The 23,975-nt window shown below is 51.6% G+C and overlaps 1 protein-coding gene across 4 annotated transcripts in view; it reads left to right on the top strand.

The window, feature by feature from the left end:
* ADARB1 (adenosine deaminase RNA specific B1) overlaps nucleotides 1-23,975 on the top strand; it is a 179,560-nt gene that overhangs the window by 111,686 nt on the left and 43,899 nt on the right. For 3 of the 4 annotated variants that reach the window (XM_044001600.1, XM_044001602.1, XM_044001599.1), the window contains 2 exons: nucleotides 10,074-10,148; nucleotides 16,338-17,272. In XM_044001600.1, coding sequence (XP_043857535.1) covers nucleotides 10,121-10,148; nucleotides 16,338-17,272 — 963 coding nt within the window. In that variant the 5' untranslated portion in view covers nucleotides 10,074-10,120. The remainder of the gene's footprint in view (nucleotides 1-10,073; nucleotides 10,149-16,337; nucleotides 17,273-23,975) is intronic. The other variant, XM_044001601.1, reaches the window with a different exon arrangement.

Below are 23,975 nucleotides of genomic sequence, written 5' to 3'. Positions count from 1 at the left end.
GAGACCAGACTGGCAGGAAGCGCTTCAAGGACTGCAAGCAGATAGCAGGCTGTCTATGATCTGCTGCTTTTTTCTCCTTCGTCCCCTGCATCTTGGCTCATTTGGCGCTGCTGGATGTGAAGGAAAGGCCGGAGTAGCGGCAGAGCCATCCTTGCAGCTGCCGAGGATAAAAGGGAATCCAGTTGGAACAAAAACAGTCAGTTGGGTCACCTGCAACTGAAGGCAAGAGACAGTGGATTTCCAATGGGAAGAGTCATTTCAGAACCAGATCTAACACTTGGCAAATGCATTTTATGGAGCAGTTTTCCTTTTTCAAGGGAGAATGGAAATATTCTGCACAATGCTTTTTATTATACTCCAAGTGACAAGCTAACCAATTGTGTGCCTCATAATATTGGCTAAATATAGAGATTCCAGTAGGGAAGAATTCACAGGCCAGACAGTGGTCCAAACACATGCCAAAGACCTCTTTATAAATGGCTTTTCAAAGAACTTAGTACCAGAGGAGGGCTTGATCTTGAAGCATTATGATCCAGGGGAATAGACAGATCATTTACCTCTGTGGATCATATGGGAAACATAGCAATCACGGGGAGTATTGGCCTCGATGTAACAAGTAGGAAAAGCTTTTCTGAAAGCTTTGCTTGAAAGTTTGCTAAGTCTCATATCACAAGCTGCCCATGTTCGCTTAGACGCACATCCCGAGAAGTGAACAGGAGGAATGTTTTGTTCCTTTGAAAAAGGCATGAGGGTCAGGCCAAGAGCTAGCATTGTTTGAAATGGAAAAACACTAAAAATGTTCCCACTATAAATAGGAATAAAGTGGCCTGCCTTCCCAGACTGCATGGTACTCATTTTGTAAGAATATCTCTATCCCTCTGGGTATGTGTACCCTTCTCAGCTGAGAGACTGATTCATTTTGGTCCTTGAGCCTCTCCCACTTAGCGTAGGGCCTGGCATCTGCACCCTAGCAAGTGCTTAGTAAATACTTGTCTGGTATGGACAGGCTGACTTTGGCTCTGTTTCGGCAGAACCAAAATAGAAAAGAGTCAGTTGAGACTCATCAGCCCCCACCTCATGGTGCCAATGTTAGCCTGAGACCTTGTCCCCCCATAGTCTGATGCCTGAAGCCCCTCTGACTTCCCTAGCCACGTTCCTTCCTTCTTGGCTTCCCCAAGTGTATGAGCTTGGCTGCCCTGTTCGAGCCTCTCTTGGGCTCCCACCCCATCATAGTAACTTCAAGGACCTGAACCTGCCGCTCAGGGCAGTGTGCCCTCACTTGGGCTGCCTCCGCTTGCTGGCTCCTGCCTTTGTCTGTTGGTAAAGGTGGCTTTGGAGCCTCTTTGGCTCCACATATTGACAGCTGGCTTCTATCAGCTACATCTTTAGAGGAAATGGTGCTGATCCTGGTTGAACCCCCTAGAAGGGTCCCTGAGCCACAACTGGACAGATGGGGATGACCGGATGGCCTCTCTCAGCTGCCTTAATTTTCCCAAACTTTTCTTCTATGTTGTGAACCCTGTAGTGTTGGCAAAACATCAGTCATTCAATGTGCAAGGAACGAAGAGGAGCTGCCTTGTAAGACCATGAACTTGTGCTCCTTTGGGGTGTGCCTGGTTTGGGGGGGGGGGTCTTCTTTTAAACTCTTTGCTGTCTTCTCAGTTAGGAAGGGCAGGCTCTAGGCTGCTCACACTTGTCAAAGCTTTGAAGATTAGCAATCTTCACACAGATCCCTAAGAATTAGAGACCCTGTGCCCCTCACTGCCAACAACCCTCCACTGGCTTTCCTTTGGAAGGGAGTTGAGCAGTGTAGAGGCCAAATTTAATATGGGGAAAGTTAATTGGGTGGCTCGCCATAATATTGGGGTTCAGAAAATAATGAGGGACCTCTAGGTCCAAAGTTTCCTTCCTTCCAAACTGCCTTTTTTAGTTATTTCTCGCAGGCCAATAAGAAAGGAGATTAACAGCCTCTCTTCCACAAACAAATCAGGGTTTATCAATGGGAATAAAATATATAACAAAGATGAAGTTAATAAAGCCAGGGACAAGGGAAGAGAAAAGTGGACAAGCTCCCTGGCTCTAGCAAAGACTGACTCAATCCCCAAACTTGCTTCCAGCTCAGCTAATTCAAAGAGCTGGCCTTGTTTCCATTAACTCACCACCTGGGGTCCGTAGTTTCTATGGGGGTCAGCTGTGCAGTCCTTCTCCAGTCTGCTCTTGGAAGCTCACCAACAGGAAAGAGATGCTCCCAGCCTGAGCGTTCTCTTTTCTGCCTTTTCCCTCCCTCCCCCAAAAGGGAGGTCCTTCAAGCTGGATGGCTGAGAGAGTGGTCCCCCTGCTGATGTCAGCAGTATATGTCACTCAGGGCAGGCCAGATGTGGCCTATATCTAACCATCCCAAGTAGGTACTTAGTTGGCTTCTCAAACAATACTAGATCAATCAGGTGGGACCTCTGGACATCTGCCAAATTCCATTATTTTATCACAGGGGGATGCTACAAACATGGCCATATAGACTATGGTAGAGGCTTCTTCTGTCTAAAGAAGGGAATGGCCTTTTAGGGTACAAGCAGCCACAGATGGGAACACTGTCTGCACCAGAGGGTAGTTTTCTTTTGCTGTTTTACTCTGTTTAGAGCTCTTCCTACTGGTGTCCTGTTAGCTTTGCCTTTGTCTTCTTATCGGGTTTGAGCATTTGGCCAAGTACTCGGGGCAGCCTCTTAAGGGGGGAAATGTTAGAAAGAGCATTGGTCCAAGATCTGGGGGTGTGCGTAGGAGGCAGCCCTCAAGGGCTCTAGGTTCCCTGAGCTCCACCCTTCAGTGGCAGGATCGCAGACCATATACCCTGTGGGGGAGGGGAAGGAACATCATCTCCACAACTAGAATGTAAGTTCTTTGAAGGCAGGGACCCCCTGAGTGCTTTTCTATTTGTATACATGGTACTTGGCACCTCCTGAGCACTTCTCCACTGTCTGCCCATTCTCAGTGAAAAGGAAGGAGCTGCCTGCATCTCTCCCTGCATCTTTCCCAGCATCTCTCCCTGCATCTCTACCAGCATCTCTCCCAGCATCTCTCCCAGCATCTCTCCCTGCATCTCTCCCAGTATCTCTCCCTGCATCTCTCCCAGTATCTCTCCCTGCATCTCTCCCTGCATCTCTCCCAGTATCTCTCCCAGCATCTCTCCCTGCATCTCTCCCAGCTCAGGGTCAGCTCTGACAGTCTGTGACATGATGCACTGCTGCTTGGCTGGCCAAAGGCTGATTTTACCCTTTGGGCCCCCCTCCCATTGTGGGCTGCTTCCAGAGCTTCTGTCCCCAGGCCCGTTCTAGGAAGCCTGAGCCCAGAGAGGGCTGGAGCTGGCCCCAAGACAACAGATACCTGGTGATTGATCGGAAATCCAGAGATGATGCCACCAGGCAGCGACATCACCATTAGTGCAGATGGATTTGGCCATTTTGTGTGGTGGGAGAGGAGAGGAAGTCGGGGGCGGGGGGTGCTTCCCTTTATGAAATGTAGCCAAGGCATCGCATTGAGGGCCACCCACCTATAGCCCAGCTGGTCCCATGCCCAAGCATCTTTGACCAACTTCTCAGGGCCTGAAGGCCAAGGCCAGCTGGCTCTCACACCCTCAGAGGAGGCTGGAGCCCTCTCAACAGCCTGGGGAGCAGCTTGGGGCTCTCTGGCCAGCCTTGGCTGAATTGGCCTCAGGGGGTAAGAAATAGGTTCTCCCTTCTAAGATTTCTCTCCCAGGAAAGGGCTTAGGTGGAGAGAGGGGAGAGAGACTAGCAGTCGTGGCCTAAGTGAGAACCCTCTCCAGGGCAGGGGTGAGGGGGCCCAGGGAGCAGAGCTGAGGAGGTCTCGAGGTCAGGGCCGGGCTAACCTGATGGGACTGTAGGAGGAACAGATATCTAGGAGTCCTGGGAATGCAGCTCCACTCCTATTAAACTCCCAGATTGTCCAAGGGATTCCTTACCGGAAGCGTGAGCAGGAGGGTCAAGGTAAACATCCAGTCCTGGGATGTCTGCTCCCACAAGCTGTAGGACCCTGGGCAAGTCACTTCCCATCTGAGAGGGGAGCTGGTCCCACCCAGAACTAGACTATGTGAGCTGTAAGGCACCTTAGCAGTTGCCATTCCAGGCCCTGCCCTCTCCAGGTTAGTCAGTCATCAAACTCTGAAGAAGGGCCTGCCGTGTGCCTGGCTCGGTGCCGAAGACTGGGAAAGCAAATCTAAGCAGGAAGAAACAGCCCATGTCCTCAGAAGCGTGCACTCTAATGGGGAGACAGCACAGAAAAGTGGGGGCAGGTGGGCCAGGGCGACAGTGAGGCAGTGGTCGGCCTGCCTTCCTCACCTTCCTCACCGCAGGCAGATGCAGAGTCCAGGATGGCGAGCAGCTCGAGGCTTAATCTACATGTTAATCCACAAATGAGAGAGAGGGGAGCGAGTGAGAAGGGCCAGAAGCGGGGCCTGCCAAGTGTCCCTGCTTTGCCCCTCAGGAACTCTTTCTCCAAGCCTCACTTGCTTCATCTACAAAATGGGGACAGTGACATTTCACCGCTCTTCATGCCCTGGGATGTCCTGAGAACAAACAGAAAGCAGGCAGGAAAGCCTGTCCTCCCTCCCTCTCCCTCTGGCTGTCTCTCTCTGTTTCTCTTCCCTTTTTCTCTGTTTCTCTCTCTCCTCTCTTCCTCTCTCTCTCTCTGTTTTTCTTTGTTTCTGTCCTCCCTCCTTCTTCCTCTGTGTCTGTCTCTGTCTCTCCTCCCTCTGCTTCTCTCTTTGTTTCCGCTCTCTCTCTCTCTCTCTCTGTCCCCTCCCTCCGTCTCTGTCTCTCTCCTCCGTCCCTCCCTCTGTCTTTGTCTCCTCTCTCTTGTTCTCTTTGTGTCTCTGTCTCTGTCTCAGTCTCTGTCCCCTCCCTCTGTCTTTGTCTCCTCTCTCTTGTTCTCTCTGTCTCTGTCTCTGTCCCCTCCCTCTGTCTTTGTCTCCTCTCTCTTGTTCTCTCTGTCTCTGTCTCAGTCTCTGTCCCCTCCCTCTGTCTCTGTCTCCTCTCTCTTTTTCTCTTTGTGTCTCTGTCTCAGTCTCTGTCCCCTCCCTCTGTCTTCCTCTCCTCTCTCTTGTTCTCTTTGTGTCTCTGTCTCAGTCTCTGTCCCCTCCCTCTGTCTTTGTCTCCTCTCTCTTGTTCTCTCTGTGTCTCTGTCTCTGTCCCCTCCCTCTGTCTTTGTCTCCTCTCTCTTGTTCTCTTTGTGTCTCTGTCTCAGTCTCTGTCCCCTCCCTCTGTCTTTGTCTCCTCTCTCTTGTTCTCTCTGTCTCTGTCTCTGTCCCCTCCCTCTGTCTTTGTCTCCTCTCTCTTGTTCTCTCTGTGTCTCTGTCTCTGTCCCCTCCCTCTGTCTTTGTCTCCTCTCTCTTGTTCTCTCTGTGTCTCTGTCTCTGTCTCTCTCCTCCCTCCCTCCCTCTTCCTCTGTCTCTGTCTCTCTCTCACCGGCTGTGGGGAGCCATGGCCGGCAGTGTGCCTGAGGAGGAGCAGAAGTAGGAGCAGAAGCAGCTTTGTCACTAAAGCACACCCCAGAGCCGCTGCACAGACCCATTGACAACCAATGGGACAGGACCCAGTCCTGGCGCAGAGGCGGCCTGCAGCAGGATGGGGTGGCCCAGGTGGAATTCCTCCACTTCCTTAGCTGGAGGGATCTCAAGGGTGGGGCCGCCACCCTTGAAATCCCTACAGACGGGCGTCCGGTTCAGGATTTGTGGGAAGGCCGAGAGGAGGACCCCCATCTCCCCATGCTCAGTCAGAGGTCAGGCCCTGGAGCCTACAAGTGTCTCCAAGTCCGGGTAGCCCAGAGGTCTGGGAAGCCCTGGGGAGCAGGATCCTGACGAGAGGAAAAAGGGGAGTGGTCTGGCCAGTGGCCAGCCTAGATTAGAAAGTGGCAGCCCAAAAGAGCAGCTGGACAAGAGGCCAGAGAGGAGTGTTGCGTGGGGCGGGGGGGGGGGGCATCCTGTCAACAGCCTGTGACGCGATGACGCGGTGGCCTTGGGTGTAAAATTGGGTAATCTGGAAAAGAGAAGGTTGGAGCTGCCCGCGTCCCCTTTCCATTCTGCCTTTTCTACCCCAAAAGATCTTTGGGCCAGAAAGGAGCTAGAACCCGAGGCCAGGAGGGCTCATCCATAGACAAACACACCAGCATATTTCAGGCTGCTCTTGACTCCCCCCCCCCGCCCCCCCCCCAGCTACTTCGTATCAATTCTCTTTTTTACATAGCAGTTTATATGCCTCCCTGTGGTATCCAGGTCATTTGATTATCTGGAGGCCGCTAGGGGACGCCAGAGAGCACAGAGTACTGGGCCCAGAGGCAGGAAGGACTAGTTCAAATCCAGCCTTGCATTTTTACTGGCTGTGTGACCCTGGCCAAGTTACTTTAGCTCTGTTGGCCTCCATTTCCTCATCTGTTAAATGGGGATAATAATAAGAGCACCTCCCTGCCAGGGTGGTTGTGAAGATCCAGTGAGACAGAATTGTAAAAAAAATGTTCCCGGCACATAGGTACATAGTAGGTACCATATCGATGCTCATGCCCTTCCCTCTTCTCTCCATGGGTATCCTCAGTGCGTGGCACACAGTAGGTGCTCACCATGTGTCTGCTGACTAACTTCCCTGTGCTTGGCTGGGTCCTCTTTCCCATTTTTTACCAGTGACTTGGCTAAATCATCAGGAGCAGATGAGACACAGCTGGGAAAGGGTGGCAGGATTGGGGCTAGAACTCTGAGCCAACCTAAGATGAAGTTCTTGGGGTATTTGTTCTTTTAATCCCAAGTCCCCTTAGAAGAGGCATCTGGCATCTGTTTGTAGGTCCATGTAATGGGGTGGTCCAGCACAAGGCTAATGCTGGTGTAGGGGGATTAGGAGGGAGAATGTTTTTGCTGGGAGGGTAGAGGCCACTCTTCCCTGCCCTGTTCAGACTAGACTGGGAATACTGGGTTCCATTGGGTCCCAGGGCCAGGATATTACAGGAGAGGATGTGGATGAGCTAGGAGCATCCAGGGGAAGGAGGCCCACTTGGTGTGCGGCCTCAGGGTCGCGCCTGAGTAGAAGAATAGGGTTAAGGAGATGGAGATGTTGGGCCCTGGGAAGGAAGGGTAAGGGTGGGGACTCACCAAGTTCTTAAAGGGGCTTTTACTTAGGCATCTCCTTGTAGGGCTGAACCAACCACAGTGGGAAGAGACCATGAAGCCCTGCGGGCTTCTGCAGGTGGCCCAGCTTGGGCTGGGTCTTGACTAGGATCACTGTGCCTTCATCCCAATTTGGCTATTTCTGGAATTGGGTGGGGGTCCCGGAGATCATCAGGACACTGACTCAGGGTAGCCCTGAGGAAGCCCGGCCAAATCTGGGACCAGTCTGGGTCTGGATTGTTCCCAACATCTTTAGCCAAACAGAGAGCAATTAGGTTCTTCCTGACCACACACAGCGTGGTTTTGTCTTCCCTTTACACGAATGTCATTGTCATAGAAATAATAGGAGAAATTCAACCCTGCAAATGCTTATAGTCTGGGCAATAGTGAAATGTTGGTTCTGAAATGGTGGACCCATAGCATTTGAGGCATCTTCCCCTCGTCGTCATATTGCATTTTTTCTTCAGTAACCACAGCATGAGTCTTGGTAATTGGTTGTATGGGATAAAGGGTTCCTTTGGATAGCATCCATTTGTTGTCTTAAGAAAATGTCTGTGGTGGGGCAGCTAGGTGGCGCAGTGGATAAGGCACCAGCCCTGGATTCAAGAGGACCTGAGTTCAAATCTAGCGTCAGACACTTGACACTTACTAGCTGTGTGACCTTGGGCAAGTTACTTTTAACCTTCATTGTCCCCCCCGCCCCAAATGTCTGTGAAAGCCTCATGTGTGAGACTTAAGGATGGTGTTTTTTAAAGTGATAAACATTTTTATTTATAGTTTGGGGCTCAAATTTTTATCCCCCCTTCCTTCCCTCCCCTCCCCCCTCCCTGAGGCGGTAAGCAATCAGATATAGGCTATACATGTATGATTATGTACAGCATTACCATATTAGTCATTTTGTATAGGAAATCTTGTAGAAGAAAAACAATGGAAAAAAGGGAAAAACAGCCTGCTTCAGTCTGTGTGCCATTAATATCAGTTCTTTCTGTGGAGATGGACAGTCTGCTTCATTAGTCCTTTGGGATCATCTTGGATCATTGTGTTGCTGAGAACAGTTAAGTCATTCCCAGTTCTTCATCCAACAACACTGCTGTCTCTGTGCACAAGGTTCTCCTGGTTCTGCTCACTTCACTGTACATCAGTTCATACAAGTCTTTCCAGGCCTTTCTGAAACCATCCTGCTGGTTACTATTCCACCACCATCATATACAACAGCTTGTTTAGCCATTCCCCGATGATGGGCATTCCTTTGATGTCCAGTTCTTAGCCACCACGAAAAAGCTGCTACAAATATTTTTGTACAAATAGTTCTTATTCTCTTTTGGGGGGATGTCTTTGGGATGTAAACCTAGAAGTGGTATTGCTGGATCAAAGGGTATGCACAGTTCTGTGGCCCTTGTGCATAGTTCCAAATTGCTCTCCAGAATGGCTGGATCAGTTCACAACTCCACCAACAGTAGATTAGCGTCCCAGTTTTCCCACATCCCCTCCAACATTCACTATTTTCCCTTTTTGTTGTATTTCCCACTCTGATAGGTGTGAGGTGATAGGTGAGAGTTGTTTTAATTAGCATTTCTCTGATCACTAGTGATTCAGAGCATTTTTTTTCTTAAGGGTGTTTTAGAATGGAGAATCATGGGATATGTTTCATGATTGCCTGTCATTTTTTTGACGCTGTTGGTTCTGATGGTGACTCTAGTTTGGTTATGGTCGATACAGACTTTTGGTAAGACTTGGTTTTATTCTAGACTTTGGAAGAAAATGACTTCATTCAAAAGAATTGCTTCCCAAATCCAGTTCTGTGCTCATTGGACTGATTCTCATTCTTCACTGCATCACTCTAGAACACAGACTTGTAAGAATTTGGGGAATATCAGTCAATCAGTCACCAAGGATGAGGTGCTTTCTGTGTGCCCAGCACTGTGCTAAGGACCATGGCTACGGGCACAAAGAGTGAGACCATCCCTACTCACAAGGAGCTGGTGTTCGATGAGGAGAAAACTATGGAAATGAACATTGTCTGTAATCAATAGAAAGTGAACAGATGCAGAGCCAAAGGAGTGAGATATGAGGCGGGCAGGGTGTCAGGGAAGGCTTCATGTAGAGGGCCGTGCCTGAGCCTTCCACCACCTTCATAGAAAGAAAGCAGAGGTGAGAAGAGGAGTGGGGTGAGGCAGGTGGGACAGGCAATGTGCAAAGGGCAAAAGGAATGGAGGAACTGCTGCTGTGGATGTGGCCTGGAGGATCCTGCATTTGGAGCTGGGAAGGACCTGGGTGGAAGGGTGGCCCTGAGGAAGCCCGGCCAAGTCTGGGACCAGTCTGGGACCAGGCCTGGGGTCAGATCTGGGGCCAAGCTTGGGGCCAGGTCTGGGGCCAAGTCTGGGGCCAAGCCTGGGGCCAGGTCTGGGGCCAAGTCTGGGGCCAAGTTTGGGGCCAATCTGGGGCCAAGCCTGGGGCCAGGTCTGGGGCAACTGGATCTAGTTGGCTCCCCTCAGTCGGCCCATGGAGCCCCCCTCAGCACCATGTTTTTAAATGCAGAAAACATGGTACTGAAGATTAAAAAGGAAACCAAAGGGTGGGGAAAATTAAAGGGTCGTTTCCCCGCTGCCCTCCACACTCCATCCCCTCCCCTCCCCTCTCCCTTTCTTCCTGGACCAGGTTAAGAGATCCATCATGTGGTCAGGGCCCCAGATTGAAGTAAGAAACAGGATGAAGAGAATAGGAAGTAGACAGGAAGAGGTGGTATGGGGCAAGCCGCGCAACAGGGAGAGCAGCTCTGGGGGTAGATTTCAACACCTACAATTATTTTCCAAATTGCTTTTCTCTCAGGGTCATAGTGATGCAGAAAGTGCTTCCTTGGAAAGAGAGCTCATACAACAGATAACCTAAGCTCAATTTTCTTGCTGTCTTTCAGACAGAAGTGATCTCCGCCAGTCAAGAAACCAGCCAAAGTCTTTCACCATGGATCTAGATGATGAAGAAACCATGAGTAAGATCTAGGTCTCTATACTGTATGAGTAGTTCCTTTTCTTAGAGGATCCTTTGGTCTTTGTAAGCTTATAGAGCAGGGGCTCAGCCAGTCAGCTTCTAACCAGGAACAGCACGCTTCCTTTGATTTTGATGGCTTCCTGCTAATGAAAGAATCATAACAATTTCCCTCAAAGCCTTCCAATCCAAGTTTGAGCATGGTAGAATTCACCGGCTGCCATTGTATGTCAACCAATACAGAATGACACATACATATGTGCAACCCTGCCACCCCACCCGCAGCTACTACTTTGGGGTTGCAAGCAATGCTTTGGCGCCTTGCCTGGTGGGGCAGCCCTTCTGTTTGGGGAGCAGGGTCCTAACCAAAGTCACAAAAAACATTGCTTGTGTTTATGGTCCTCTTTTTAATTTTATCCACGTTTAAGATGCCCATTCTATCCTGCTGGAATTAGATTCATAGTCCATGATGTAGCTCTTGGCTTAAATTCTGACTCGCTAATAAATGATAGAATAGAGGGCCATCCAGCACACCCAAAGAGACTGGACACACCTGAGGCTCTTAGGCTCTGGAATGGGCCCTGAGGGCCAACCCTAGCTCATACCAACACCCCTGGGGCTGGGCTGGCCTGGAAATGACCTTTACCTGAACACATCAGACTTCCTGACCACCATTACTTTACTCTCCTTTCTGCGTCAGCCATCAGTAGGAGACTCCAGGGGGTGTGTGTGTGTGTGCATGTGCGTGTGCGTATATGTTGAGAGTTTGTGTCAAGTGTGAATGTGCGAGTGCATTGTGTGTGAATGTGTGCATATGTTGTGTGTGCATGTGGGTGAACACATGTGAGTTTACGTACATATGCGCATGCATGTGTGCAAGTAGGTTTGTGGGAGCAGCAGCTGAGTCACAGGGATGAGACCTGTTTTAGCTATCAATGTACTCATACTTCTTCCCCAGACTGACTACATACGTCTTAATAAAATGAGCTGAGAAAAGATTGTTTTGCTGTTTGTTGAATCAAAGGTGCCCTGCCCCCGTAGATGGGTCACCCCACTGCAGGTTTCAGGGAGTCCCTGAAAAGCCATCTGGAGATCCTTGAGCAGCTTTTGTTACTGATGACATGCCTTCTATGAACTGATGTAATCACTGTGTTTTCTTTGCCAGGACAAAGGGGACTCGCTCCCAGCCCCACCCTAGGCTGGGGGAGCTGTGCATCCTGTCTGTGGTCTTGGTCAGACCTGGGAAGCACGTTCCTCTCGTACCTTCGGGAGTGGCCCCCTGGGAGCTACAGGCTTCAGTGTCCTTCTGACTTTCTTTGATGATGGGGTCATCATCCCAGGGTGGTTTCTACCAAGACCCTGAGCTTTCTAGCCTGGTCTAAAATAGTTTAAAGTCACACCCATCAGGGCCAGGGGTGCTACTCTTCCCTTTAGGAAGCTGTACCCGGAGGCTTGCCTAGCTGGCTAATGTGTGAGCATGAGCAGTCCCTGGTCTCGTCTCACTTTGGACTAACACTGCTCCTGGCCCATGGGAGAGCTTCTATCTCCCACTGTAGCTTTGCTTGTCTGTCACTGTCAGTAGGAACTGGGCAGGGTGACCTTTCTGGCCTCCGAGGTCTGGGGTCTATGACTCTATATTTAACATGTCACTCAATCAAGTACCAGAGCCAAGAGGAGCAGGAAGTCAGCTCACTCAGGCCAATGTCACAAACCTTTAATGAGCTCCATTGGGCAGCTTTACCTGGGGAAACAGCAAGAAAAGCCACTTGTAAAATAATGTCACTGAGCTATGAGCTGGGGACAGAAGAGGAGTCAGTCATTTTTTTAAGCAAAGAAGCCTAAGCTTAGCTGTTGTCCTTTGAGAATCTAGGGAAGTAAAGATCCCACTTTGAGAATTTCCCTGGGCAAAGACGAAACAAGGTCCTTCCCCTGGAAGGGCCCCATGTCCCAGGAAATGAGCACGGCAGGTGCCTTTCGACCCAGGTGAAGGAACAGGAGTGCCCACCACAGCTGGACTCTCCTCTTTAGTTTAGTTTAGTTTAGTTTTTTAGGGAGGCAGTTGGGGTTAATGACTTGCCCAGGGTCACACAGCTAGTGAGTGTTAAGTGCCTGAGGCCGGATTTGAATTCAGGTCCTCCTGACTCCAGGGCTGGTGCTCTATCCTAGACACTCCTCTTTAAAGGCAGGCAGACTTCTCTGGGCTTCCCCCTGCAGGTAGTTCCTTTTTGGTTTGGAGCTCACAGGCAGGTCCAGTGAGTCCCTGAGGAGACACCGGAGGAGCTAGGAAAAGGCCGAGGGTGATGATACCTGTGCTGGGGAATGGTTCGCTCAGACTCCAGGGGATTTCTAATCTTCGCAGGCTCTGTGGGAAGCCCATTCTCCCAGGGCTCACCCTGAGCCAGTCCCTGTGCTTAGTGCCCCAAAGAAGCCACTCTCAGCCTTGGTTCACTGCTGGTTGTCACACATTTCCAGTCAAGCATCAGACAAAACTGACTGGCCCTTTTGTGGGCACAGGATCCCACCTCCAAGGCTGGGATCCGGCATCCTTCTTTATTTCTATTTCCAGGGAAGCTGCTTGTCTTGGCATGATTTACAGAAAAGCCATCTATGCATAATATCCTTCCCAGTTCTTCCTGAAAATCAATCAACATTTATTGAACACCTTTGGTATGCAAGACATGTGGCATACAAGGATGCCTGTTGCACAGCACTCATCCCCAAGGGGCCAGCTGTTTAGCGGGGCAGACAGGGCACAAAACAATGACACTCCACTCCACTCCTGTTGGCCAGAGATTGGGATAGAAGACATGGCGGTCTTTGCTGTCTTCTGAGATAGCTCTGGGCTCCACGGCACTCCTACCTCCCCCAAGAAATCTTCCCTGAGATGTTCCAGGGGATTCCCTGGTGGCTGATGGGTGCTTTCCCAAAGGGAGCATGGCTCTTGGTGCTGGTGGGCATTCTTTGGGCCATCCGTGCAGAGGACCAGGTTGGGGACCCCCGACTTCTATGTGACAGTGCTTCAATTCTGTGGCTGATCTGGGAGGGGGATTCTCCCAGCAGTCTGATCACCTGGAAGCAGGCCTGCCTGAGTCGTCTTATCCTCAGGGAAGTCGACAAGGAAACAAGCATTCTTAAAGCACCTACTATGTGCTAGGCACTGTGCTAAGCCCTTGACAGTTATGTTCTAACTTTATCCTCACCACAGCCCTTCGAGGTAGGTGCTGCTATGATTCCTGTTTTACAGCTGGGGAAACTGAAGCAAACGGAGGTCAGGTGACTGCCCAGGCTCACACAGCCTGGAAGTGGCTGAGGCTGGCTTTGTGACTCCAGGCCAGGCGCTCTGGGCACCTTGGCGCCCCCTACCTGCTCAGGGGCCACACACCATTGTTGCCTTGAGCTTCGTTCAGGTGCCCTCAGTCATTCCCAACCGAATGACAGTCCTCTAGATACAGAGCTGGTGTTAGCTGGGGCTCCCCAGAAGCAGCTGGGGCAGATTCTTGGTGCAGATGCCATTCTTGTTCCTTTCCATTATGATTTCTCCACCGCTAAAGCTGCTTCCCTCTGGCTGAACCCCACCGGCCAGCTTGCACTCACTCCTGACTCTATTGCTCATGCTCTTTCCGGAGCATTTTCTCCCCCTGAGGAAATCAGGGGAAGCTCCCCGAGACAGCTGGATCTTCATGCGAGGGTCCCCGTGAAGCCTCTCACTAATCTGGCCCCACTCAGGACCTTGCCCACCCAGACACTTCCCTTTGCTCCATATTCACTGCCCAAAGTCCAGCAAAGGGTCAGAATGGCTAGGGTCCCCTGGGCATGGCATGGGGTTTGGGCTCTCAGGGAAGTCTGTGCCCACCTTGGTCCCTCTAAGCTTTGGTTGGGACGCAGATGGAAGAGGGCTGACCAGCTCCTGGGACAGAGGCAGCTTTAAGTGAATCTCCCCTGCTCTAGGGTCGTCGCCATCACCCTCCCCCCTCAGCTGCCCTGGAAGGGGCTTTCCCTAAGGCCCCAAGAACAGAGAAGCCCCCGCCCAAGGTCTGCGGACAGAGGAGTCGAGCGCAGCCTTGAACGCAGAGAGGGAGGGGGCGGCTGGCTGTGAATTACAGGGATGAAAATGGCTCCTTAATGGACGAGAGAACGCCATTTGACAACAAGGTTTGCTCCAAATGGCGCCTGTTGGGAATGTGCCTGAATCACTCGCGCCCCTGGAAGGCTTTGACTTGGCTTATCTGTCAGGGAGCATCACTTTCACAGGGCACCGAAGGCTGGACCTATCAGAGTAACTGACCCCTTGGGGGCCAGGTCATAAATCGCAGGAATGATTGAAATGTTTCTTCTCAGTGGAAACAGTGTTGTGGGAATGGCTGGCCCGCCCCTCCCCCTCCCTCTCCACTCCCCCCCTCCCCTCTCAGTTCCAAAGTGGGCGGGATCCACCTTGTGGTGACACCCTCAGTAGGGTGGAGTCCTCCACCATCCCTGACTCAGGTTGGCTGGTTCCCATGGGCGCATCTTCCCCCGGGGGGGGGGGGGATCAGACGGAAAGGACTGCTGTGATTCCCGCAGGGTTTCCAGAAGCCGCCTGGGGCTGCAGGGAAGCCCTAGAAACTAGGGGTCCCCCAAAGGCCACGCCCCCCATAGCCACCCTTTCTATTTGCGCGTGTGATGTTCTTTGTCCTGTGTCGATCTCTAAATCTCCATTTTGGCTCTGTTTCTCTCCTTTGTTTTTCGAGCACCGAAAGGAGTAACCTATCAGCTTTTGCTGGAGGATGTTATAAATGAAAATTTAATAACCATTCCATCAGCTTTGTCAACTGGGAGAAGTGGTGTGTGTGTGCCCGGGCACCAAAAGGAAGGCCCTTCAGGGCACTTGTGGCGGCTGCTAGGACTCTCCCACCGGCAAACAGCCTTCCGCTTGGCTTGGTTTAACAGGGAGTTTTTAGAAACCCTCCCAGCAAATGGAAGGACTCTGCCGCTGGAAATGAGAGCTCTTGAGATGGGCCAAGCAGTTGGAGGAAGGGTTGGCTTTTTAACTGGTCCCTAACCCTAACCCTTAGGAAGGAGAAGTGGGTCTGAAGTGGCTGCTTCTTTTGATTACCTACAGGATGTTATGGTAGGTTTTCATAACATGGAGAAAAATGAACTTAAGAGTCAGACACACCTATCTTAAATCTCTCTAAGCATTTACCCACATGCTTCATGGTAAATCCTGACTGTCAAATTTCATCAGAACTAGAAAAGTGAATCATTTCCCCCGTCTTTTAAAATAAACCTGGAATAAACTTAGGGGGATTTGTGATTTTTGTTTCCTTTTTGAAGCCAAGATAACCCTCCCTTTGCCATGAGTTTAGGGATTTGTTGGGGGGCTGAATGCCAGCTCTCCATCATGACCCACAATCAGGCTCCCCTCTGAGGTTTTTCTTTGGGACTATATTAAAAACCAGGAAGGAAGAGGCAAAGTGACACTTTTGGGGGGTCCCTTTGGGGGCTTGGCTGTTGGGACCCTACGTTCCCCATTGGCAGATGGAACTCTCTGATGAAGCACCCTAGGGAGTCAGAGCTCAATGGTGCTTATTGGGTAGAATGAGGCTGCACAGCAGGGCTCCAGCCTCCTCTTCCCCAGTCAAAGCTTCCCCCCAATAACAGGCACCAACAACATAAACGATGTTTCATGCTTAGGGAGTGAACATGGGAGCCAAATGGCAGAAGCGCAATAATTGGATAGTTATACCTGCAAAGCCAATTGGCCTCTGAGGACCTATTTCTAGGCCTTGTAGCTCCTCAAAATGGTGCCAAACTTCAACCCTACAGACGAGATTCTGGTCAAAGAAAGCAGAAAAGCGTGCACCTAAAGCAAAGGCACCTTTCCCGGTGCCAAGAGCCCATCGCCAACCAGTTAGTGGTGTTCCTGGTTTTTCTTGGGCCGCCTGCCCCAGGTCTCTCTGGGGGTGGCATAGCCTGAGGCCCTTTCAGCCCCAGAAGCAGGACCACCACTCTGAGTGGCACCTGCTGCGCCCAGCCTGATTCCCAGCTGGTGCTTGAGGCCAAGGTGGGTTGGGGTTGGGGCGGCCTGGAAGGGGAGGCCTGGGGAGCACACATCACTGAACCAGTTACAAAGAGAGATGAAGGGATCTATAAATTTTGCATTTACAAGGTCCTACAACGAAGGCGTTGTAAGTTACTCTTTTGGGCACCGCAGGTTCCAGCAGTGCCGACGTCAAGGAAAACCGCAACCTGGACAACGTCCCGCCCAAAGACAGCGGCGCCCAGAGTGCGGGGGAGGCAGCTCAGCTCACCAATGGCGGAGGCGCCGGTGCCGGCAGGAAGAGACCCCTGGAGGATGGCACCAACGGCCACCCCAAGTTCCGCCTGAAGAGGAGGAAGAAAATCCCAGGGCCCATTTTGCCCAAGAACGCTCTGATGCAGCTCAATGAGATTAAGCCTGGCTTGCAGTACAAGCTCCTCTCCCAGACGGGTCCGGTGCACGCGCCTGTCTTCGTCATGGCCGTCGAGGTGAACGGACAGGCCTTTGAGGGCTCCGGCCCCACCAAGAAGAAGGCCAAACTGCACGCGGCCGAGAAGGCCTTGCGTTCCTTTGTCCAGTTCCCCAATGCTTCGGAGGCCCACCTGGCCATGGGCAGGACCCTCTCGGTCAACACCGACTTCACCTCGGATCAAGCCGACTTCCCCGACACCCTTTTCAATGGGTTCGAGACTCCCATTCAGTCCGACGCTCCCTTTTATCTGGGTTCCAATGGAGACGGCGGCTTCAGCCCCAGTGCCGACTACGGCGTGTCGGTGTCTGCTGTCCCCAGTGCCCTGATACAGTCGCCCCTCCCCCTGCCCATCCCCTACCCGTCAGCGAGTGGCAAGAACCCCGTGATGATCCTGAACGAGCTGCGGCCGGGCCTCAAGTATGAGTTTCTCTCGGAGAGCGGCGAGAGCCACGCCAAGAATTTTGTCATGTCGGTGGCTGTGGACGGCCACAGCTTCGAGGGGTCTGGGCGGAACAAGAAGCTGGCCAAAGCCCGGGCTGCGCAGTCCGCTCTCGCCTGCCTCTTCCACATGCAGCTGGACCAGACGCCCTCTCGGCAGCCCATCCCCAAGGAGGGTCTCCAGTTGCATCTGCCACAGGTGAGGACCTGCTCTTGTGGGGCGGGCCTTGCAAGGGAATCCGTGGGCTTCCAGGTGCCTCTTCCTCGTAGCCTAAGCCTGCTAGCCTGGCTTCACCAGGAGTGTTGGCTGCTGAGCTGCCCTGGTGTATTTACTTGGTTAGAAAAGTGGGCCATGTCCCTGCTAGGTGAGCCGCAGCCAGAGACGAGGCCTGGAACCATTGGCACAAGAGGTGAGTGGGGGTCGGGCCGGTGCCCCCTCACATTCATTGGTTGGCTACTGCCCGGAGCCAGAATCCTGCCTAGACAAGTCAGCCCTGAGCCATTCGAGGTGCTGCGGTCCCTTTGGGTCCTCGGCCTCTTTCAGAGGGACTGCAGAGTGGAGACTGGGGGGGGGGCTCCTTGGGTCACAGTCACTCTGCCATGGGTGGGACCCAGCCCTCCTCCTGGCTGCTGGGTCCTCCCTGATTGCGTTGTTTCCCAAAGGCTGTCCGGGCCACACCTCACAGCAGTGATTCTCCAGCACCCAGGATGGCTGGGCCTTCTCGAAGGGGGTCCCTCAGGGGGCTGTTCAGGCTGAAAGTCCCCCCACCCTTGAGTAATAGCTGCTGCCTCTCCCCTGAGCTCTGCCCTGCTCCTCTGCCCCTCACAGGGTCTGTCTCCTTTCCATTTTACACCTGCAGAAAAGCTGGGCTTTAGAGGGGTTACCAACTCTCCTTTCCCTTTTCCTTAAGCATTACTACTTCTGAAAGCCAGTGTCCCTCAGAAGCAGGTCCCCAGAGCTGAGGGGCAGGGGGAGCTGGGTGCGCCATGTCTGTCTTTGGAGGACTTGGCTTTCATTTAGGTTCCCAGGCACTGAAGGCCCCTCTGCGACACCCCTTCCTCTTTTTCCTTGTCTTCCCTGCTAGCCCTGGAGATAAGAGTGACTTTGCTGCCCTTCCTGTCCAAGAAGGGACAGTGGAGACCTGGTCCAACCCCCTCTTTTTATAGATGAGCAATGTGGGGCCCAAGCAGTTGTGTGACTTGCGCAAGGCCTGACAGGTGGTCAGGAGCACGGCTGGACTTTGAACTTGTACCCCAGGGAAGGAGAGGGGGAAGCTGGGGGTGCGTGGAGAGGGGCTTCCAAGGGGCAGAACCCTGTCCTTCTGACCTGTGCACCTGTAGTCTTCGTTCTCAGTGCCCCTTCTCTAGGCTTGCCCATGTCCTTTGGGTCTGAGGGGAACGTGATGTTTTAGGCAGAGAAGCCAGCTGCCTAATGATTTCCTTTTTGGAGGGCCTCTTGTCAAAATCTCTGTTCCAATTTCCTGATAAGATTTCTTCTCTGTGAAGCTCGAGGTTGGCTGGTGAGACAGCATGCACGACTCTTGGAAAAATGAAAATCTATGAGAGCCGACTTTGGACTCACAGGGACAGTCTCTGTGAGGCTGCTTCCAGAATTGTCAAATAGTCCCCAGTAAAAGGGGCAGAAATGATGTCATTTTGCCAAAGGTGGCTCAAGAAATGTCATTTCAATGTCAAATAACACCCAAAGGAGGCAATGTTGGCATAAAACAAAGATCCTTTCCTTTCTCGGTGGGTCTCTCCAGCCATAAAGTTGGGAAACTGTCTGGCTCTGTGGCAGTTCTGCACTTTGTCAATGCAATATTTCCCGAGGCAGTGTGGTGTAGTGAGTGGGACATGAGGCTGGGAGTCAGGAAGGCCTGGGTTTGAATCCTGTGTGACTCCTGAGCAAGACCTGTCACATCTCTAGGCCTCAGCTTCCCTCAATCATGCTGGCCCCGATGACCCTTAAGGTTCCGTCTAGCTCTAGAGCCAGCACCTTTGGGACTGTGAAGTCTTGAGCGTGAATGGAGTTGGAAACGTTCTGGGGACTACTCAGCCCTTGCTATCGCGGAAGAAAACAGCGTCTTGGGTCTCACATCCAGAAGCCCCAGGAGGTGCCTCAGATTTCCTTTAGGAAGGCTGAGGTCACATTCTGGTTTTTGGGTTTTTTTTTTTCGGCAACAAGCATTTATTTTATTTTCCAGTTACATGTAAGGGTAGTTTTCAGCATTCATTTTCATAAGATGTAGAATTCCAGATTTTTCTCCCTCTCTTTCCTCCCCCCCCTCCAGAAGATCACAACCAGGTTATATATGTACAATCCACAAGTGTTCTTTTTATCAGTTCTTTCTATAGGGGTGCACAGTAAGCTTCCTCATTAGTTCCTTGGGATTGTCTTGGATCATTGCACTGCTGAGAGGAGTTGTCATTCACAATTGCTCATTGAACAATACTGCTGTCACTATGTACAATGTCCTCTCAGCTCTGCTCACTTCACTATACATAGATGTTCATTAGTCTTTCCAGGTTTTGGGGGGATCATCCTGTTTGTCATTTCCTATAGCACATAACCATTCCACTACAATCATATAGCATAGCCTTTTCCATCATTCCTCAATTGATGGACATTCCCTTGATTCTCAATTCTTAGCTTCCACAAAGAGTTGCTATAAATATTTTTTGCACATTTCCCCCCTTTTCTCTTTTTCATGATTACTATTGTTAACTGTTTCCCTTCCATCCTATTCCCTTCCACATGATATTTATTCTATTATCCCTCTTCTTTCATCCTATCCCTCTTCAAAAGGGATTTGCTTCTGTCTGTCCCCTCCCCCACTCTGCCCTTCCTTCTTTTGCCCCTCTCTCTTTATCCCCTTCCCCTCCTATTTTCCTGCCGGGTTAAAGAGATCACTCCACCCAATGGAGTGTGTACATTATTCCCTGAGGTCATATTCTGGAGAGTCAGCCACTAGGAAGGAGGTGACAGCTGTCACTGTGGGGTGTGGCCTTGTGTCCACCTGCCCCTGTCCCTGCTGCAGCTGCAGCTGCAGGCCTGGGTGGGTTGGGAGATGCTAATTGTCTCCTCCACAGCAAAAACTCAGAAACCAGAGCTTTGGGAAACCCCTTCCTGAGCTCTCTGCTCAAGGAAGAAGCCCCTTTTCCTCCTGAGCTAGCGGGCAGAAAGCCTGGCTCACCCCTGTACAGCCCAGGACCCTGGGGGGGCATGGAGGGAGGGCCTGAGCAGACTGCCAGCCAGCCATCTGTCATCCAAGCAGACACCTTTGTGACAGCCGCTTCCCTGTAGTCCCTGCCTGCCCCATAGGCCAGGGCTCCGTGTTCAGGGCTTTTTTTTCTGCCACCTCCTCTCTCTTTTTAATGGTCAGCTTTTGTTTTTAGAGCTAGAGTCCTGAGTAAAAAAGAGATAATAGTACACCAAGCCCAACATTGTAAGCAGCCTTCCATTCCCATGCAAAGAGAGACAGGAGTCTTCTTCAGGACCAAGCTTGGTCACTTCAGAGAGGTAGCTGATGGCTCCATAGTTCTCAAAGTGCTAGGCCTGGAGGCAGGAAGACCTGAGTTCAAATCCATCCTCACACACTTACTGACTGTGTGACCCTGGGCAAGTCACTTAATCACCACCTGCCTCAGTTTCCTCAATTCTAAAATGGAAATAATAAGAGCACCTACTTTTCAGGGTTTTCTTGGCAAAGATCCTGGTGTAGTTTGCCATTTCCTTATGCAGCTGATTTTATAGATGAGGAACTGAGGCAGAGTTAAGTGACTTGCTCAGGGTAGCACAACTAATGTCTGAGACTGGATTTGAACAATGAGTTTTTCTGATTCCAGATACAGAGCTCTATCCACTGTACCCTCTCTCTGCCCCTAGAGGAGTTGGGGAAGTCGAGATTTGGGGTGGGACTTGAAGGAAGCTCCAGGCCTGAGGGGCCCCCCAGAGATGGAGTCTAGATTCTTACTTAAGTCCAGGAGGGGCAGGGCAGGGGCTGGTCTGCCTCAGGAAGGGGCGTTTCCTGGGCATTTCCTAGTGCACTCACTCAGTACAGACCCCATTCCTGCCCTACAAAGACTGTCCGTTGATGTGTCAGATGCTGAAGCTGATCTCCAAGCAAGAACAGAGCCATGCAGTGCCTTTTCTTAGAAGACATTAGGGCAGCTCTGGGGCCATGCACACCTTGGGTGCCCACCTTTCCGTTTGAAGCTTCTCTTCCGCCTAGAGTGGGATGCCAGTTTTCATTCCCTCTGCCTTCTCTCTCTTCCCGCCAGCTGGTTCCCTTCTGCACAAACCCAAGACTGTCCTTTAATGACTTTCCCATTCAGCTTTTTGCCATCAGCCCTTCCCCATTTGCTGCTTTCCTCCCCCTATCATTGACTCCCTGGGCGGGTTTTGTTTTCCCCAGTTCTTTCACAAAGAGTTGCACCTCTCCATCCCTCTGCCCTTGGCTAAAACGTCCAGAGTACAAGATGGTGTGTGAGTGCCTGGGCAGCGTGTGAGTGACAGAGCTCTGGAGATGGTCGTGGGCTGCAAGCTTCCTCCCTCCCTAGGAATCCCCGGCAGCCAGGCAAGCCAGTAGCAAGCACTCGCTATTTACCTGCAGCTGCGTGCCCGCCAAGAGCAGCATCCCAGACCGCCTTAAGGGAAGGACAGCATCCGGGCTCAGCGAGCTCTTCATCACACTGGCCCGGGCCCTGCTCAGAGCCCGTCTGTGGGTTTGTGTTGAGTTCCAAGGAGGCTGAGCATGCCCAACCAGGCAGCAGGAATGGGGGCGTTCATCCGGGAGAGGGAAAACTCGGGAGGGGGTGAGGGTAGCGATGGGGAAGAACGCATGCTAGCGGCCGTCAAGGGTTTGAAAGGTCCTCATTTGGAGCCAAAGAGACTGAAACAGAAATCGTGGGTCTGCTTGAGGGAGATGCACTATGGGATTGAGGCTTCTACAATGGAGGGGACGGCTGCAGCAATGACTTCGCCCCCCTCAGAAAGCGTCTTTCCACCAGAGCTGTGGAGAAGGCCCCTGTCCTGCTGTTGACCGGACACTAGGAGCTCTGAGGGCTTCCTGTGGCTCTTAGCAATAGCCTTCCCCTTGTTACTCTTTGAGCCCACCCCGCCTCTGCCCTTGACTATAGTCCTCAGTGTGTAGTGCACACACTGACCTGATCACGAGAAAAGTTCTTCAGCCCTGAGGGGCCAGAGAATACCCCAGATGAAGTCAAGCAAAGACACTCCTGAACACACAAGGCCTGGAAGCGACAGTTGTGTAAACTGAGGCAAACACTCTCTTAATGGAAAACCAAAGAACGCAAAGGACAGTTCTCAAGACTTAAATGTCCTTCTTCCTAAAAGGGAAGGAAAGCAAAACGATGCCTGTAAAAAGGAAAGGCGGGTTTCATTAAGCAGGGAAGACAATCTAGCGTGGTCATGGCACCATCCAGCTTATTACTGACAGGACCCAGTGCAGTAGATTACAAGGGTTTATGTATGGCTTAAACAAAGACAGGTACGGACTTTGGAGGAAAGGCGGGCTTAGGAAGGGGGGTGTAATTCCAGAGGTGGAGCACGTGCCCTTTGATACACTTTCTTGGTGATTGGCAGCTTCATTCAAGGTCTCCATGAGGTGATCTCTTCCAAAAGAAAAAGGATTGTTCCATGGTTGGGGAATAGCTGAAGATAAGGTCCGTATCCATAGTCCCATATCCCGTGGTCAGAGAAGTCTTTGACGGGCTTCAGGGTTACTGATTCCTGCCTGTCCAGCTAGGTTTGCTCTTGGGCATGCAAAGGATTATTAGTGTGTTAGCAATGAAGACAGTTGTCCTGGTTACCTGGATAACTGGGGGACTCACACAGACTAAAGTACCCATTGTGCAGTCGGCCTAAGGTTTACAGCTCACCATTACCCCAAAGTGCATTGCTTCCTTGGTGAGGACCCTGGCCAAGGAGGGACTTGTAAAATGGTGGTCACTCCTGGAAGGAAGAGCTTGGAGCTCATCTTGTCCAACCTCCACAGCAATGAAGGTGTTAAGTGTTAGTAGCTTAAAGCGGCACGAAGATATCTTTTGTAATAGTAAGAGGAAGGATTTGATTGGCCTGGTAGTCTCTCTGAAATCAAGGATGTGCTCGATGACTTAGAACGAAGATGCCGTGCCCTCTCGTGCCCTGTGGTGAGGACAGTGAGTCCTCCCTCCTGGATCCCTTCATCAGTCATTGGCCTAGGCCAGCCTCAGCTCGGAATGTGCACGATGAGGCGAGGCTTTAAATCGCTGAAGTTTGGAGTAGCGTTTATGTCCGGAAGCTGCAGAGCTGGCACGGCTGGCGCTCCCGCTTGGTGCTGAGCCCCTCAGACACCGCTGCCAGCCGCAGGGGCAGAGCCTCACAAGTCAACCTCCACATCCCCATTGCCCTCCTCATCAGACAGACCTGGGACCCCCAGGACCTTCTTCCTCGGACAAAGGTGAGCTGCGAAGTGTCTAGAGCCCTCCTGGTTTGTTACCTAGTGAGAAAGGGCTCCCACTCGACGGCTTTTCCACCCAGCTCGCTCTGTTCTTAGTTGGCACGGTTTCCTCTTCTGGTTGCCATCAAGGCATTTTCTTTTGCTCCATTCAGAGTCCAGCTCAGGAGAAGGGCTGGGCCATGGAGGCCACGGGCCTGTCAGGGACCCAGGCCCCATTCAGACTCCAAGTCAGGTGCATTTCTGAGCTGCGGTGGTGGATAGGTTTTCCCTGCCAGGAGTTCCCCACTCCATGGAAATTGTAGGTCTAGATGAAGAAGGAAAAACGATTTCTTCTCACACATGTAATTGCATAGAGAGAAAATGAATATGCAGCCTGATGGATTTCTTTCCGTCCCATTCATTTCTGACGGTGTTTGTGATCTGACCAATCCCGGTGGACAA

The sequence above is a fragment of the Dromiciops gliroides genome, chromosome 4 (assembly GCF_019393635.1).
Source record: "Dromiciops gliroides isolate mDroGli1 chromosome 4, mDroGli1.pri, whole genome shotgun sequence".
NCBI lineage: Eukaryota > Metazoa > Chordata > Mammalia > Microbiotheria > Microbiotheriidae > Dromiciops > Dromiciops gliroides.
The sequence above is the reverse complement of the archived record's forward strand: the minus strand, read 5'-3'. Positions and strand labels throughout refer to the sequence as shown.